This window comes from Acipenser ruthenus, chromosome 26, assembly GCF_902713425.1.
Source record: "Acipenser ruthenus chromosome 26, fAciRut3.2 maternal haplotype, whole genome shotgun sequence".
In the NCBI taxonomy this organism is placed as follows: Eukaryota; Metazoa; Chordata; class Actinopteri; order Acipenseriformes; family Acipenseridae; genus Acipenser; species Acipenser ruthenus.
In genome coordinates this window covers 24035423-24052125 of record NC_081214.1, presented here as the reverse complement: position 1 = coordinate 24052125, position 16703 = coordinate 24035423, and the positions used below count along the sequence as shown (strand labels likewise).

Here is a 16703-nt window from a genome sequence, read left to right as displayed (position 1 = left end):
AAACAACTGCAGGGGAATGCCAATGAAAGTGTGCTGAGGTTCCTCTATAAAACGTGGGGAGGTGGAGCAGTCCCGTTTATCAGATTACTTTCACGCTGCCCACGTCTCACATTGGCATTGACCAGCAATAGCAGAAGAAACAGGGGAGACAACGACATTCCCAATGAAGAAACACCCTGATATAATCTAAACACAGCCACCTATGCATTTAACATACAGTGCCGTATTCTACTGTAAATGTCAGATCACTTTTTTGGAGTACAGAGCTGTTGGGGCTGGATTGAGGAGTGAAGGCGTGTTTCTGATCTGCCTGCCCGGCTCCAGCAATCAAAGCCATGGAGAGTGGCTGGCAGTCTTATCTCCTTTCAGTGAAAGCATGGCCAGTGAATGGATCAGTGTGTGCAGAGCAGAGGGCTGGCACCACCAGGGCACTGTTCTTATTAAAGGGGACAGGGAGGGCGCTGAAAGACAAAACGCTGCTGATGAGAGAGACTGGGCAGGGGTTCAAAAAAGCATTCAGGAAGATGTTTTCATAATTGAGCCCTAGTGAGGCATCCCGCTTCAAAAGAAACTACAAAGTACAAGAAACTGGAACAAATAACTGCACTGTGCAACCATTCGACTGCCCTAGTGCTACAGTTACAATATGGTTCCAGTTATGGTACTGTAAGTGACATTTACAGCCTATTCATCTTATATTGCAGAGCATGTTATCTCTGTAGCTGATTTACCAATTGGATGCTGGTGTTTTTATAGGGGATGCACACCTAATTGGAAATCAAACGGCTCAGTGGTTTTGTAGAGCCGGAGTAGAGGGGTTTTGAGGTTGAATTTACTGAAATAAAGGGGGTTCTGTACCTCTGAGTGAGTGAGTGAATGAGTGAGTGAAGGTAGGACACACACACATCATAACTGTGTTAACGAAATTTTTTTCTTTTCAGATAAAAATGTAAATGAGAAAGTGAGGGAGAGATCAGAAGTTACAGAAGTTAGAAAAGAGAGAGGGAGACAGACAGACAGACCGACAAACAGACAGACAGACAGACAGACAGACAGACAGACAGACAGACAGACAGTGAGGGAGGGAGGAAGAAACAAAACCAACAGTAAAGACAGGAAGGAGGCAGAGATAGAGGCACCTCACAGACAATCACAAGAGAGACAGCACCTGGGAGAGAGAGTGAGTGTGTGTGTGTGCCTTGTACAGCTGCCAGGGACAGGCATTCCTCCTTCATCCAGCACAGCACTCACAGAGAGAGAGAGAGATGAGGCACAAGCCTAAATACAAATCCAGGTGTGGAGACGAGGAGGAGGAACTGCTCCAGTAGACTAGCCAGGGCTGAGCTCCCCCTCTGCACCTCTCGGAGCTCTGGCCCCCTCAGCCACCAGGAGGGAATACTGCAAAGGAGGGCCTTGAAGGGGGAGAAAACTTTTATAGGACAGAATTACCTGGAATCGAGTTCTGGAAGGGGAGTTCCATGGTGTTTTCCGGTGTCGCAAATTACATTTTGCTTCCAGAGTTTTCAGGTAAGAAATTAAGAACATATATCATATAATATTGCATACTCGTTATTGTCTGTAAGTGTATATTTATGTATGATTTTATTCCTGTGAATCATATTTCCAAAACTTTTTTGGGGAGGGGTGGAGGTAAATAACAATATATACATATATATATTATTTTAATCATGATTCAAAAGAGTAGATCCTGGGTAGACTTAGACAGAGTGGCAGGATCATATTAAGAAGCCAAAAATCTAAAGAATTCAGCATAAAGCTAGAAGAGAAGGGATAGTTAGGCAGCATTGCAGTGACTGACTCACTTTTACAGCGTGTTGTGTTGAAACCTGAGGCATGAATTTTGCAGGTTTTCTGACAAGTCACTCTATGGTAAAAGTGTTTATCCTGACCCATTTTACAGCACTTTACAGTATTTGCCTTTGCTTTACAATAATTACAGAATTGTGTGTGCCTGTGATCATTGCAGCGTTAAGTTAGTGCTGTGAAGTACTGGTTTTAAAAGTACTGCCCAGTCACATTCAAGGTATCATGGCTGTGATCAAGCAGTGTTTCATCAAGTGGTGCTAATCGGCTTGCCCTGCACTCGGCTTGGCCGTGCCGTTTTGGGTCAAAGTTGCAGGGGAGTTTACTAGTGAGAGTCCCATCATGAAGATACAACAGATTAACTCTTAACTTCAAACGTCACTTCATTACACAGCAGGAAAGTTCAAACAAGATCAGAGCAGATGTAGAATTAAAGTTCCCACACAGATGTTAGACAGCGGGAAAGCCATTATTCATAAGAAGAGCTGAAAAGGTTAATATATATATAACAGTGATTCCAGCAGAAATCAGTAAAATCGTGCTAACCAGATAGGAAGTAAAACAAAAACAGCACAAACTAAACCTGTCTGCGTAAACATGTTCTGTGCCATATGAAGACAAGGTATTAACAAGCACTTTTCAACAGCACTAGCTGCTGGCTAGTGATAATGATTTGCCTGATAACGATTTTAGCTGTTAGCGACTGGAGGGAAGGGCTTCATTCCTTTCAGCAGTCTGGAAAGGGTTAAACAGAGAGTCACATGGCAGCTGAGCCGTCATGGACAGAGATCACAGACCTGACAGCTACCCAACCTCCGAACTCCTTCAGAGCCTCAGGATCAGAGGGAAATTAGGAAAGGTACCCCAGGCAGGAGAGCAGAATCATTAGTAAACTTTTAAAACAGACAGTACTGTAGCTGTTAGCCTTGGCTAAACCGCCCTCAAATTAAATAGCCCCCTCACTGCATTACTGACAGGGGCTCAGCTTGATGGATTAAATCATTTTGTAAAAATAAGCAGCAACTAGCCTGATACAGTGGCTTGTGGGAGCCGTGGCACACTGCCATATTCATAACTACATTACACTGATAGCTTGTAATGACACACAGCGTGAAGCAGGCAGGCTGGCAGACAAATCCATGCTCACTCCCTCCCTCTGTCACTTTTCTTTTCGCCTTATTGATTAGCATTATTTCACTTTTCTTTTCCTTTTTTTTCTATTCCATTCTCATTCACCTTTGCTGTATTGGGAAAATTGACTAAAATCCAAACTAGTAATTGGCTTTTTTTTTTTTTTTTTTTGGCTGCAAATAAAAAATGATTACAAAAAAATTCTAGTTCAGCTTGTTCAGGCTTGCGTTCATTAATGGCTTTTTTTTGTTTGTTTGCAAGCTTAGTTTTGACAGCATTAGACACGAAATCGCTATCACAGCCAGGTGCAGTGATGAAATTCTAATAGTGTGGATTGATGAGGCAGGACAGGATATTAAAGTATAATTGTAGCTGAATGCATATGAACTGCAGCACGGCTGGCATTGGAATTGCACAAGCAGTGCATTGGTCTTAAACTCTTGACACACTACAATTGCCATTTTGTATGCATTACATTTTTCTACATGCATAACTGTATACAATGCATTTGATTTAATGTCACATCTTACAGTAGTAAATCAAAAAAATGTATCAAGGCTTTCAAATACAACAATACTATAAACTGATATTATGTTCTGTGAAACACATTATTTTTATTGCGTGCTGTAAATACGATCAAGTGTTATTGAGAGCTCAAACTCAATAGCAATTTACAAAGAGTTTTAACATGTCTGCAAAGCTGAATAAAGGTAAATGCATACTTGTGTGTATTGCATCACTTAAAGAAAAAGTAACATATTTATTTAAAGCAACATTTAAATACAGAGCAGCAGGTAACATTCACTCCACTATTCAGACGTCATTTACCTTGCCAATCAAGTTAAACTTCAGCTGCTTCGCATATCTGTTTAGTGATGTCCAATACACCACACAAACCTGCTGTATAGAAGCAGTTAAACAATCAGTAAAAAAAAGGTTCTTTTTTTAAAACAATTATTTTTCTTGTGATGTTCAACATGTGGGGTTATTTTTCAACGTTATTCTTTCAGTTTCACATGTGTTATTTGGGGGCAGGTGGTAATGATCACAGTCTATTGATATGTGATACTCAATCTAAACTAATACATGAAGTTTAACCCACTAACCAACCTCTTCCTTCTTTGAGCAGGGCGGATGATGTAGTGTGTGGAGCAGGGAGATGTCACCGCCGGGCATCGCTCCGTCCTGGGCCCTTGTCCTCCTGTTTGGGTTGCCCCTCGCCCTACATGCCTGCCCCCAGTCCTGCAGCTGCCCCAGTCCCAATGAAGTGCACTGCACCTTCCGCCACCTCACCTCCGTGCCACCCAGTCTCCCCCACGACGCCCAGCGCATCAACCTGGGGTAAGACACTGAGCTCTTCCTCATGCAAAGCAAGCAAGACAGTCCTTTTGTGTGCTGTACTAATCTGTGCAGGTCTGGAGGTCATAGACGTGGGCTTCATGTGGTTCATGATATTTAACTGCAGTAAATGTGTCATGATTAATAGATATGGTATCAGGGTAAATATAAATAAACGTTGATATGAGGCTGATACTGCACATTTAGTATTAATTAGCCTATAACAAATGAATTAGTCAAATATGTGAATGGACTGGATAAATAAGAAGTGTTGTGATCTCTCTGTTATGGGCATGTATAAATAAGAAGTGTTGCGATCTCTCTGTTATGGGCATGTATAAATAAGAAGTGTTGCAATCTCTCTGTTATGGGCATGTATAAATAAGAAGTGTTGTGATCTCTCTGTTATGGGCATGTATAAATAAGAAGTGTTGCAATCTCTCTGTTATGGGCATGTATAAATAAGAAGTGTTGTGATCTCTCTGTTATGGGCATGTATAAATAAGAAGTGTTGCAATCTCTCTGTTATGGGCATGTATAAATAAGAAGTGTTGTGATCTCTCTGTTATGGGCATGTATAAATAAGAAGTGTTGCGATCTCTCTGTTATGGGCATGTATAAATAAGAAGTGTTGCGATCTCTCTGTTATGGGCATGTATAAATAAGAAGTGTTGTGATCTCTCTGTTATGGGCATGTATAAATAAGAAGTGTTGCAATCTCTCTGTTATGGGCATGTATAAATAAGAAGTGTTGTGATCTCTCTGTTATGGGCATGTATAAATAAGAAGTGTTGCAATCTCTCTGTTATGGGCATGTATAAATAAGAAGTGTTGTGATCTCTCTGTTATGGGCATGTATAAATAAGAAGTGTTGCGATCTCTCTGTTATGGGCATGTATAAATAAGAAGTGTTGCGATCTCTCTGTTATGGGCATGTATAAATAAGAAGTGTTGCGATCTCTCTGTTATGGGCATGTATAAATAAGAAGTGTTGCAATCTCTCTGTTATGGGTATGTATAAATAAGAAGTGTTGCGATCTCTCTGTTGTGGGCATGTATAAATAAGAAGTGTTGTGATCTCTCTGTTATGGGCATGTATAAATAAGAAGTGTTGTGATCTCTCTGTTATGGGCATGTATAAATAAGAAGTGTTGTGATCTCTCTGTTATGGGCATGTATAAATAAGAAGTGTTGTGATCTCTCTGTTATGGGCATGTATAAATAAGAAGTGTTGTGATCTCTCTGTTATGGGCATGTATAAATAAGAAGTGTTGCGATCTCTCTGTTATGGGCATGTATAAATAAGAAGTGTTGCGATCTCTCTGTTATGGGCATGTATAAATAAGAAGTGTTGCAATCTCTCTGTTATGGGCATGTATAAATAAGAAGTGTTGTGATCTCTCTGTTATGGGCATGTATAAATAAGAAGTGTTGTGATCTCTCTGTTATGGGCATGTATAAATAAGAAGTGTTGTGATCTCTCTGTTATGGGCATGTATAAATAAGAAGTGTTGCAATCTCTCTGTTATGGGCATGTATAAATAAGAAGTGTTGCAATCTCTCTGTTATGGGCATGTATAAATAAGAAGTGTTGCGATCTCTCTGTTATGGGCATGTATAAATAAGAAGTGTTGTGATCTCTCTGTTATGGGCATGTATAAATAAGAAGTGTTGTGATCTCTCTGTTATGGGCATGTATAAATAAGAAGTGTTGTGATCTCTCTGTTATGGGCATGTATAAATAAGAAGTGTTGTGATCTCTCTGTTATGGGCATGTATAAATAAGAAGTGTTGTGATCTCTCTGTTATGGGCATGTATAAATAAGAAGTGTTGCGATCTCTCTGTTATGGGCATGTATAAATAAGAAGTGTTGTGATCTCTCTGTTATGGGCATGTATAAATAAGAAGTGTTGTGATCTCTCTGTTATGGGCATGTATAAATAAGAAGTGTTGTGATCTCTCTGTTATGGGCATGTATAAATAAGAAGTGTTGTGATCTCTCTGTTATGGGCATGTATAAATAAGAAGTGTTGTGATCTCTCTGTTATGGGCATGTATAAATAAGAAGTGTTGTGATCTCTCTGTTATGGGCATGTATAAATAAGAAGTGTTGTGATCTCTCTGTTATGGGCATGTTTGAGGTCTGATCATATTAAAACACAGAATGTATCAGAGCTAAAACATGCCCACAACAGATAGATCCCAAACCTTCTTATTTTAACACCTAACAACATAATTATGGTCTCTAATCCTCTGTATGAAATGCTGTCCCCTTCAGCTACAACAATATCCAAGCTGTGGGGGACTCTGCGTTCTCAGGTCTCAGCCGTCTGGAGATGCTGATGCTGCACGGGAACAGCATCGGGCCTGTGTCCAAAGGGGCATTCCAGCACCTGCAGTCTCTCCAGGTACCTTTGCTTACTCTTTCTAAGTAGACCAGAAGCACCCAGCAGTTACCAAGCAGCACTTTTGAACCCCCTAAATGGTTTTACTACCTCTTATTATCTTCAGTGTTCCACTGATCACTGTACAACACTTGTTTGGGGGACAACAGCGACACGAAAAAGAGAAAAGGACTGCTCTTTAGTGTTGGCCCTAGTTTATTTGAACAACAATAAGGAGGTACAGTGAAGTTGGTAACACCCTTGTGAGGTCTGCACAATAGATTCAAGGGTAGCACACTGCGGCTTTTCTGTTATAAACCCCACCAATAACTGACAAAATGGATTGTTTATTTTTTCACTGCCAGATCCTCAAACTCAGCTACAATAAGCTGAAGGTCGTCAACCCCCAGACCTTCAAAGGCTTGACCCGTCTGGTCCGCCTCCACCTGGATCACAACGTCATCGAGTTCATCGAGCCTTTCTCCTTCACCGGGTTAACAGTGCTCAGGCTGCTGCAGCTGGAAGGGAACCGCTTAAGGGACCTGCACCCCCACACCTTCGTGACGCTCTCCTTTCTCGGGCGCTTTTGGGGTTCCTCCCTCCGCCACCTCTACCTCTCCGACAACCAGCTGCAGTTCCTTCTGCCTGGAGCTCTGCAGCCCTTGGGTGACCTGGAGGTGCTCCATCTCCACGGCAACCCCTGGACCTGTGACTGTCAGCTGCAGTGGCTGGTGGAGTGGAACAAGAAGGCCGAAGGTACGACTGGTAATCTGGAAGAGGGGTGGGGAAAAGTGTCTTTAAACCATAATCCCATCCCAGTTCCAAAACTTGCGAAATCAAGAATCAAGCACCAGAAAATCAGTGTACAGTTTACATGTTTCAGCTAATCTAGCACAAGATTGTAAGGTTTGAAACAATATTTTTCTTGCAGGGGTGATAAAGTGCAAGAAAGAGCGAGAGTCAGAGAGCTGCGCCTTGTGTTTCTCTCCTCAATCCCTCAACAGCAGCCAAGTCTTCCACCATTCCCCGGAAGAATTCTCCTGCGATAAACCAGAGATCCAGTCTCCGCTGAAGCAGAGTGAGAATGCCTGGGAGGACTCAGAGCCTGAACCCTTGTCCGCTCAAGACTTTAAGCCCCCGTTGGGCCAACTCACCTTTGTCCTGTCGGATAACCAGGAAAACATGGCCCACGTTGGCTGCAAAGTCAAGCTTCCAAGAGAAGGAGCACCGGTGGTCTGGGAGCACCTAGGCGAGCAGGGAGAGCTGGCAGTCAATGTAAGCTTGCAAGCCTTTCTGGAATGCGAGATTGAGAAGGATGAGCTTCAAAGGCTGTGGAGGCTCATTGCCTACTACTACGAGAGCCCTGCTATACTACAACGGGGTCAGATGTTACAGAATGCATCCCAAACCACCTTCCAGTACAGGCAGGTACCAAGTGAAGACACCCCCTATTTTACAGAGCTCAAGGGACACCTGCTAGCAGAGCCAGCCTGGCTTTTGCAGCCCAATGTGAGCGTCCAGCTGAACAGAAGGAAAACCACCACTACCAAGCTGGTCCTGAATTACACCACCCATATCTCACACAGCTTCAGCAGCTGGGGGGAGCACAACTCTGTCTCCACCGCCTGGGTCATGATACGAAGAGGGCCTGAGGGGAGGGTGAAGGCTGTTTTGGACGGGACCAAGGTAACTCTGGGATGCGAAGTGGTGAGTTCTGAGAAAGTTACATTTGAGTGGATCCTTCCAGATTTGTCTAGAGCCAATGCTACTCACGACCGTCTGGTGGTATCTAAAAATGGCAATTTAGTTATAAAGCCTGTGGATGTTTCAGACTCAGGAGTTTACTATTGCCTTGCCCAGAGTGAGGATGAAGTTGATTTGGTGCCTTTCAGGTTAACTGTGAGGGAACTACTGCTCAGCCCAGAGACTCTAAATGGCAAAGAAATGTCTTTGCACAGTGGTGACTCTCTAACTCTTCCCTGCTCTGTCTCCTCGGCTCTCCCCAACAATATCAGCTGGTTCCTCCCTCAAAATATAATCTTATTACCATTGACCCGAAGCAGTAGAAGGTATGTTTCGGAGAACGGGACTCTGATCATCACAAAGGTTTCCCAAGAGGACGCTGGAGAATACAGCTGCTTGGCCAGCAACCTTTATGGGGCAGACATGCTTTCCCATCTCGTTGTAATCAAAGAAAAAGTGAATTTAGATCTATCCCGGCCAGGTGGACACAATAAAGAGTCAACAGCCAAAATGTCCTACCAGAGGTACCAGTCAACAGAGGAGGAGGAACTGGGGTCAGGTGGAGGGGAACCGCAGAGCGGCAGGGTGGAACACCATGGGGTCTCTGACAAGACCACCAGGAGGCCTGCAGGTACAGTCCGAAAGGGGTCTACCAGTCAGGACCAGCAAGGAAGTAAGTCATGGGAGGGCAAGAGGAGAACAAACCTGTCAGTAAAAGACATTGACCCCAAACGCTGGGCTCAGTTACTGGCCAAAGCTCATGCTAAGCCCCCTGCTGAGACAACTTCTGGCATTCCTGAAATACATGAAAACACTATAACTCAGGAGGTGCCAATGCCACCTGGATACACTGAAAAAGAATCTGAATCTACAGAAGATGAATTTGAACCCTTGCAGCCAACTCCAACATTACTCCCAAAGCAGATTCCTGAGACATCAACGTCTCCTCATTACATAGAACCAGTTCTGCCTAAAACTATGTCAGTAACGCCCAGTCAAAATGTATTTCCCTCAACCCATTCAAACAGCCCAGGGCCAACTCCTGGTGCACAATGGAAGGCACAGGCTCCGAAACCAGACAACAAAATGCAGGAAGGCCAAAAAACTAGAGTCACGGCGGAAGGAAAGCCCATTGGGCGGACGCCTCAACAGAGACGCCGAAGACCCTTTCAACGCAGATATCGTCCAATTGTGTCTTCTCAGAAACCACTGCCGCGTTCCCCTTTACCAACACAAAGTAGCTTTACATCAATGGTTGGGATTCGCCCTGTTTTAATTAACAGAAAGCAGACAGGAGAAATCACAGATTTGAAAATAAACAGCTCAAGCAGAGTTGGATGTATACAAACTGATTCAGGTCCCACCGTATCTTCTGGGTTGCGACCAATTTCCATCCCCAGCAGGAACGCTACTATAGTTCAAACAGACCACCTCCCAACCAAAACAAAAGAAGCAAACGCTACATCATCATCCACCTTCAAAATTGAAAAGGACAAGAATTTTGACCCACATGATACATTTTCTGGAGCACGTCATGGCCTGCAGTTGGCTGCCACCAAGATCCCTAAAGCTATTGAATCAACAGGAAAGGCCAGTAGCTTTACTGCCTCTTCAAACTACAGACTCCAGACCACCCAAGCACCTATGTGGGAACACCACAAGCCAGTAAACAATATCTTACATGGCAAGAATGACAATAATATCTTGCCCTCAGCCAACAATGTAGGGAAAATTGTTTGGCTTCCCAAAGAGACAAAGCTCAAAATTTTTCCATCTGGGACATCTTCTACCAGGATAATTTTCCACCAATCCACCAGGAGTGATAAACAAGGTACTACCCCTCAGACACCCATTGGAAAACAGTGGAGGGCTACAGAACAGCCAAGGTTTGAAATAACAAAAGCTTTGCCCCCTGTTGTGATGCAGCCTCCGGTCCAGAAAACAAACATCAAACATCCTCTTCCATATATTCCAGTGTCTTTTCCTTCACAGTCTACACTGTCCCCTCCTTTAGCGGAACCTCAGCCTACCCCCCTTCCCCCAAAACCTAATACCACATTTCCTGCAGGAAATTCTCAAAAGCCAAAATATAAATCTTTAACAGCATCAAGTTCAAGGAAATCCACTGGGGCATCTGAGAAAGTTGTAAATGGAGGACAGGCCTTCCAGGAATCAAGCAGCCTTCAAAGGGAAACGCAGTCAAAAATAATCAAAGGGCATGAAGGTTCTTTGAGAAGCAAATCAGAAAGCCCTCTGAATCCATTTGTCCAGGGGAACAGCCCCCAGTCCTCTCGTAAATACCCCAAGGCAGGTTTCCAAGCACCTCCTACCTACCACCCTTCCATCACCACTTTCCCATTGGCCACTAATAGCAGGGCACCAGCCTGGCCCTCAAATCACGGCACTCAACGCTACCCATCACACCCCATCAGGGCTTGGCCTTTCCACCACATTGACAGCAGAGACTCTGTGGTTACTAACCGTCCAGAAATCACAGCACTGACTGCCAAACCAGCTGCCTTTGTCCCTGTGACAGCTTCCCTAACTGAAAAACAAACTCTGTACCCAACCTTTCATCCTCCAAAAAGCTCCACTGAAAGCAGAGCTGGAGAATCTACACTGGTATCCAGACTGTGGAACCAATACAGACATCCCTCTGTTGACCCCTACCATCCTGTGCAGGAAGGCAGAAGCATCACCCACCAGCCAAAGATAAACCAGCCCAGCTTGCACCCTCGACCACCCCCGGCCTCTCCAAAGCACTACAGGCCAGTGACCCCAGTATACCCATCTCTACCTTTTACCACAAGCCAGCCTTCCTCTACCCCAAGTGTTTTATTTGGCGGTCACTGGCACTACAACCACTGGCTACCAAGGAAATCCAGCACTGCTTTGCCACTCCCGAATCAGATGGGCAAAGGAATAAAGCCGAGAATCTTTTCTGTGAATTCAGTCAGTGTGCCAGCACTGGCAGAGACAAATGTGTTTCTGCCATGCAAGGCTTCAGGAGACCCCCCACCCTCATTGTCCTGGACCAAGGTATCTACAGGTAGGCACTTCTATTTTCATCTTTTTAGAACAAGCTCATTGTTAATAGCTTACAACACAGCTTGATTGTAGCTCAGCTGTGTCTAGCTAAGGTTGTGTGGGATTCAGGAATCTGAACTACAGGATCTAAGACCACAGATTCTCAGTCCTAATAAATGTATTACTGTAGACCAGGGGTCTCCAATCCTGGTCCTGGAGGGCCAGTGTCCCTCATGGTTTTTGTTCCAACTGTGGATCAATTAAGCTTCTAATAAGCACTTAATTGGTCCAATTATGTAATTTAGGGAACAATTGGAACAAAACCAGGAGGGACAACGGCCCTCCAGGACCAGGATTGGAGACCCCTGCTGCCATAGAGCTGTTATATTTCAAAAAGAAAAAACATTACTGAAGTTCTTGGAAATTTCACAATTAATAAAGAAAACTAGGTATTGGGGGCGGGGGGATCTTAGATCCATCTACTGGGAAATTGAATACAGAGAAACTTTACAGGGAACTTTAAGCCAAGATACTCCAAGCAGCAAGTACCTTGTATTGTTCTGTAGTTGGGTACGCATGGATTGTAAATTATACCAGAGTGTGACTTTTAATCATTATGTCAGGTCTTGGCACCATAGAGAGAGACTTTCATTGGCCTACAAGTTTCTCAAACAGAGGCCCCTTTGCTGCTAAAAGTTCCTGTGGCAATGTTGGAATAGGAACCCCCTTGATGAGGGAATCCTTGGAGAGAGTCTCTGTGAGACCTCTCTCTAACCCAATGACCTTGTTCTTCTGACCTGCCAGAAGTGAAACTGACTAATTTGATGGAAATTATTGCTGGCAGATATTACTTACCGACTGATTTTTAACTTTTACGTTTATTTGGACAGGTGCTACTATGCAAGCCAACACAAGTCATGGTCAGAGGTTTGAAGTTTTACATAATGGTACATTTGTAATACAAAATGTACAGCTGCAAGACCGAGGGCAGTATCTCTGCACGGCACAGAATAAATTCGGGTCAGACCGGATGGTAATTACTCTTACGGTTCTGACACAGCCTCCCAGGATTAAAAACCCAACTTCGAAGGACGTTTCAGTCTATATAGGGCGTTCTGTTGACCTGGAGTGCATTGCAGAGGGCAAACCTCGGGCACAAATCTCCTGGATTCTTTCAGACAGGACATTTGTACGCAGTTCCGGGCCAGTTGACACTAGAGGGGCTCTCCTTCTCAATGGCACGCTAAGGCTACAAGCAGCCAACTTCTCCAGTAAGGGTGACTACAAGTGTATTGCCAGCAACGCAGCTGGTGCTGACACTGTGACGTACCACCTCCATGTTGTAGCTCTGCCTCCCTCTATCAACGAAGAGGCCTCAGAGAACGTAGCACTGACTGTTGGCCGTAGCATCTACATCCACTGCACAACCAGGGGGGAGCCCGAGCCCCTCCAGAAGTGGACCCTTCCTGGAGGGATGCAGATAAAGCCCTCTCAGTTCTTAGGCAGAAGACTTTTTGTTTTCCTCAACGGGACGCTCTTTGTGATGAATGTTTCTCCATCCGATTCAGGAGTGTATGAGTGTTCTGCCACAAACACAGTGGGTACCAGCAAGCGATTGGTGCATCTGCATGTCAAACATGAAACCAGCATCCTCAAGTACACCCCCTCACAGCAGCACAGAGTGACAGCCATGTATGGGTCCACCATCTACCTGCACTGTCCAGTGTCTGAGGACACACAGCATGGAGTTCTCTGGAGACTCCCATCCAAAAAGCTGGTGGATTATCGCTACAGGTAAAATCAAATTAATTGTATTATTACTATGGTTTAAAATAGTTTTTTTTAATATAAATTAATATATTTACATCACTACCGACCACATTGGTTTTCTTCAACACAGTTTTTGCACCAGATCATTTTTATTTTCTAAAATGAAACGAGAGGGGGAATGAGTTAAAGAAGCCTTTTATAAGTCAGCCACACAATTCCACTCTGTTGGTCATGTATTTATTGCCCGCTGCTTTCCTTGTCTAAAGCATGTAGTCCCATCGACGAGTTTCAGAGAACCCTAATTAATGTTAAAGCAAAAGATATGAAAGACAGCGTCCTCAAGTCAGCCACTTCCAAAAGCACCATCTATGAACTGGATGAGAACATATAAACAGTTAACAGGGTTTTTTTTTTTTTTCTTTCATACTTTTTGTTTGTTTTAGAATTTATGTTGATGGGTTTCTTTTGTATAACAAATGGGTGAAAGCAAAAAAAGTAGTTCTTTCTTTCTATTTCAGCCCAGAGAGACAAACCACAGCCTTCCCCAATGGCACGCTAAGGATCCAGTCGCTAACGGAGCGAGATAGCGGCGATTACATCTGCATGTCCAGAAGCCTCAACGATCAGGAGATGGCTCTCTTCCAGCTGGAGGTTTTGATGAAACCACCCAAAATCGAGCGCACGGGAGGAGCTCAGAAGAGTGTGTCTTACGGGGGAAACTTTCAAGTGGACTGCGTGGCTTCGGGGCTTCCAAACCCAGAGGTGACCTGGAGCCTCCCGGACGGGACCATGATCAACAACGCACTCCAGTCAGACGACAGCGGGGCGCGTTCCCGTCGCTACGTCATCGGAAATGGGACTCTCTTCCTGAAGCAGATGGGCGTGAGAGATGAGGGAGACTACACCTGCTACGCAGAGAACAAGCTGGGGAAGGACGAGATGAGAGTCAGCGTCAGGGTGGTCCCAGACTCTCCCAGCATCTTATTCAAGGAACAGACAGCGCTGTGGGGCAGAATCGGGGAGCCCGCTTACATGAAATGTGAGGCCATTGGGGAGCCGGCCCCGACAATCATATGGTTGTCCCCAAGAAATGACATAATCACAGTCTCCAACACCAGATACCAGGTACTCGCAGATGGCACTTTGGTTATCAGGAAGGTGGGTGTTGCAGACAGTGGGACGTACGCTTGCATTGCACGAAACACAGAGGGAGACGACATAAAGAATGTGAAGCTGGAGGTTGAAGGCAAAGAACCTCAGATCAACAGACAAGCAGGAAACAGTACCATAAAGGCAACAGCAGTTTCCTATCAGACAAAGATGTTGGCCTGCAATGTGGAGGGTTTGCCTGAGCCACAGGTCAGCTGGACAACATCATACGGCATCACTCTGCCAACACCCTACTTGGGTGGCAGATTTCAGGTTCACAGGAATGGTAGTTTAGAGCTGAGGGGCCTGAGAAGGTCTGATGCAGGTCAGTTTCTATGTATGGCACGCAACGAGATGGGAGAAGCAAGGCTGGAAGTTGAACTAGAGGTGATAGCTACAGCAGAAAGGCCCAGCTTCAAATTGCCTCAAAACGAAGCAGTTATCCTCAAACCAGGAGGCAAGGCTATCAACCTAGATTGTATTACACATGGTAAACCTGCTCCACAGATCACATGGGTGCTGCCCAATGGCACCCTGCTGGCACCAGGCACCAGGCTCATGAGGTTCCTTCATGTCAAGGGCAATGGGACACTACAAATACTGAGCTCTGTCTCAACTGATGCAGGGGCTTATCGATGCATGGCAAGAAATACGGCTGGACAGGCAGAGAAACGTTATATCTTGGAGCCAGGGAGGAAACCCAAGCTGCACGGTCCACCAGGGCAGGTGAGGGTTTCATACGGGGAAAACCTGAACCTTCACTGCTCTGTTGAGGGCTGGCCTCAGCCCACTATCTACTGGACTTTAGCCAACGGCCTGGTAATGGACAAGCCACAGGTTATCGGACGGGCATCCTATTTAATCAACGGCACTCTCCAGCTTCGTGAGACTCTCACCTCGGATAGGGGGACCTACTCTTGCAAAGCCACCAACGAGTTTGGCACTTCATCGGTGTCAATCCCGGTCATAGTAATAGTGTATCCTCCCCGTATCACCAGTGCTCCTCCATCCATCACGAGGGTGAACAGGGGCTCCCCTGTGCAGCTGACTTGCGTGGCTTTCGGCATACCGAAGCCAGATATATCTTGGACTCTTCCAGGCCGCACCACGCTTGTGCCTAGCAATCGCTTTGCCACTCAGGGTGGCATTCACATGACACCAGAGGGGACTCTGGTCATCCAGAACCCAGTGCTATTGAACTCAGGGATTTACAAATGTAACGTAAAGAATGCTCTTGGTATGGACTTCAAAGCCACATATTTGCAGGTATTATGAAGAGATAGTACACAAAGTATTGAAAAATACCAGACCACTGGAATACAGCTCTGAAGTCAGTAAATCACCATCACGCATACGAATAACAATGTGTTAAAATTCAGCAAACTTTTGTTAAATACCTGTGATTTGCACTATGCTAAGATCAAAGAATAGAACTGCATAGAAAAGCAAATATAGGCACTACCAAACTCAACACTAAACCAACTGGGCTTGTTTGCATTCATTTTCAATTCATGGACTTAAAAGAGGGATGTTTTGAACTTGAAAACCAAAAAAAAAAAAAAAAAAAAAGTCTGATGCCTCACAGATCACCACTCAAGTCCCATCTTAAAACAATAAATTCAATATTATTTTTTTTTAATTTATGGAAATGTCAGGAGTAAAAAGTTTGATAGTGTTTGTAAATATTAAAATATGTATGAACACCCAGTACTGCTGGGGTTTTCTTTTATGCAATGTGGAATATTTTTTAAAGAAATATAGATTTTTTATATCTCCCCAGCATCTGTTTTATATATAATCACAGCACAGTTTGGCATGTCTTATAAAACACGTTAGAGTGATTAAATACAGCCCAGAGTGTGGGAGTTTCCATATTGGATTACTTCCATCTTCATTAGTAATGCAACCCCTTATTACTTTATATTATACAGACGATCAGGTAAGCCTGCCATTGACTTAATGCAAAATTCATGATGTGTTAAATATATGCATTTGGTTATTTTACTGAGGTGCTCACCAGGACTGAGCATAATCACCTCATCGAAGTACAAAATATATAGTCCGTATTGTCCTTAACGGATTCTGTAATATAGTACAAACATCTTTACAGAGGAAAAAATTAGTGGTGCTTTGGTGAGGAAACATTTATTGCCCATTAATCCCACTCTGACCCCTTGTTTACAAGACACTTCAGTATGCCTGCAAAGGTCATTGTTCTTGATAGTCTCCTCTAACCACATATAGAAATGCACAAGGTAGATTATTGTGATTCATAGATATGCAACAAGCATTTCCAATATAAAACATAGATTTGTGAAGTTAGCAACCATCACTCC

The 16703-nt window shown here is 44.1% G+C and overlaps 1 protein-coding gene across 1 annotated transcript; it reads left to right on the top strand.

The window, feature by feature from the left end:
* Positions 1-1145: 1145 nt before the first annotated feature.
* Positions 1146-16096, top strand: LOC117430588 (matrix-remodeling-associated protein 5-like). Its single transcript, XM_034903216.2, has 7 exons — positions 1146-1527; positions 4085-4296; positions 6573-6702; positions 7044-7434; positions 7610-11470; positions 12339-13242; positions 13737-16096. Exons 2-7 carry the CDS (start codon positions 4115-4117, stop codon positions 15640-15642), a joined length of 7374 nt encoding a protein of 2457 aa, XP_034759107.2. The 5' UTR covers positions 1146-1527; positions 4085-4114; the 3' UTR covers positions 15643-16096.
* The last annotated feature ends 607 nt before the right edge of the window (positions 16097-16703 follow it).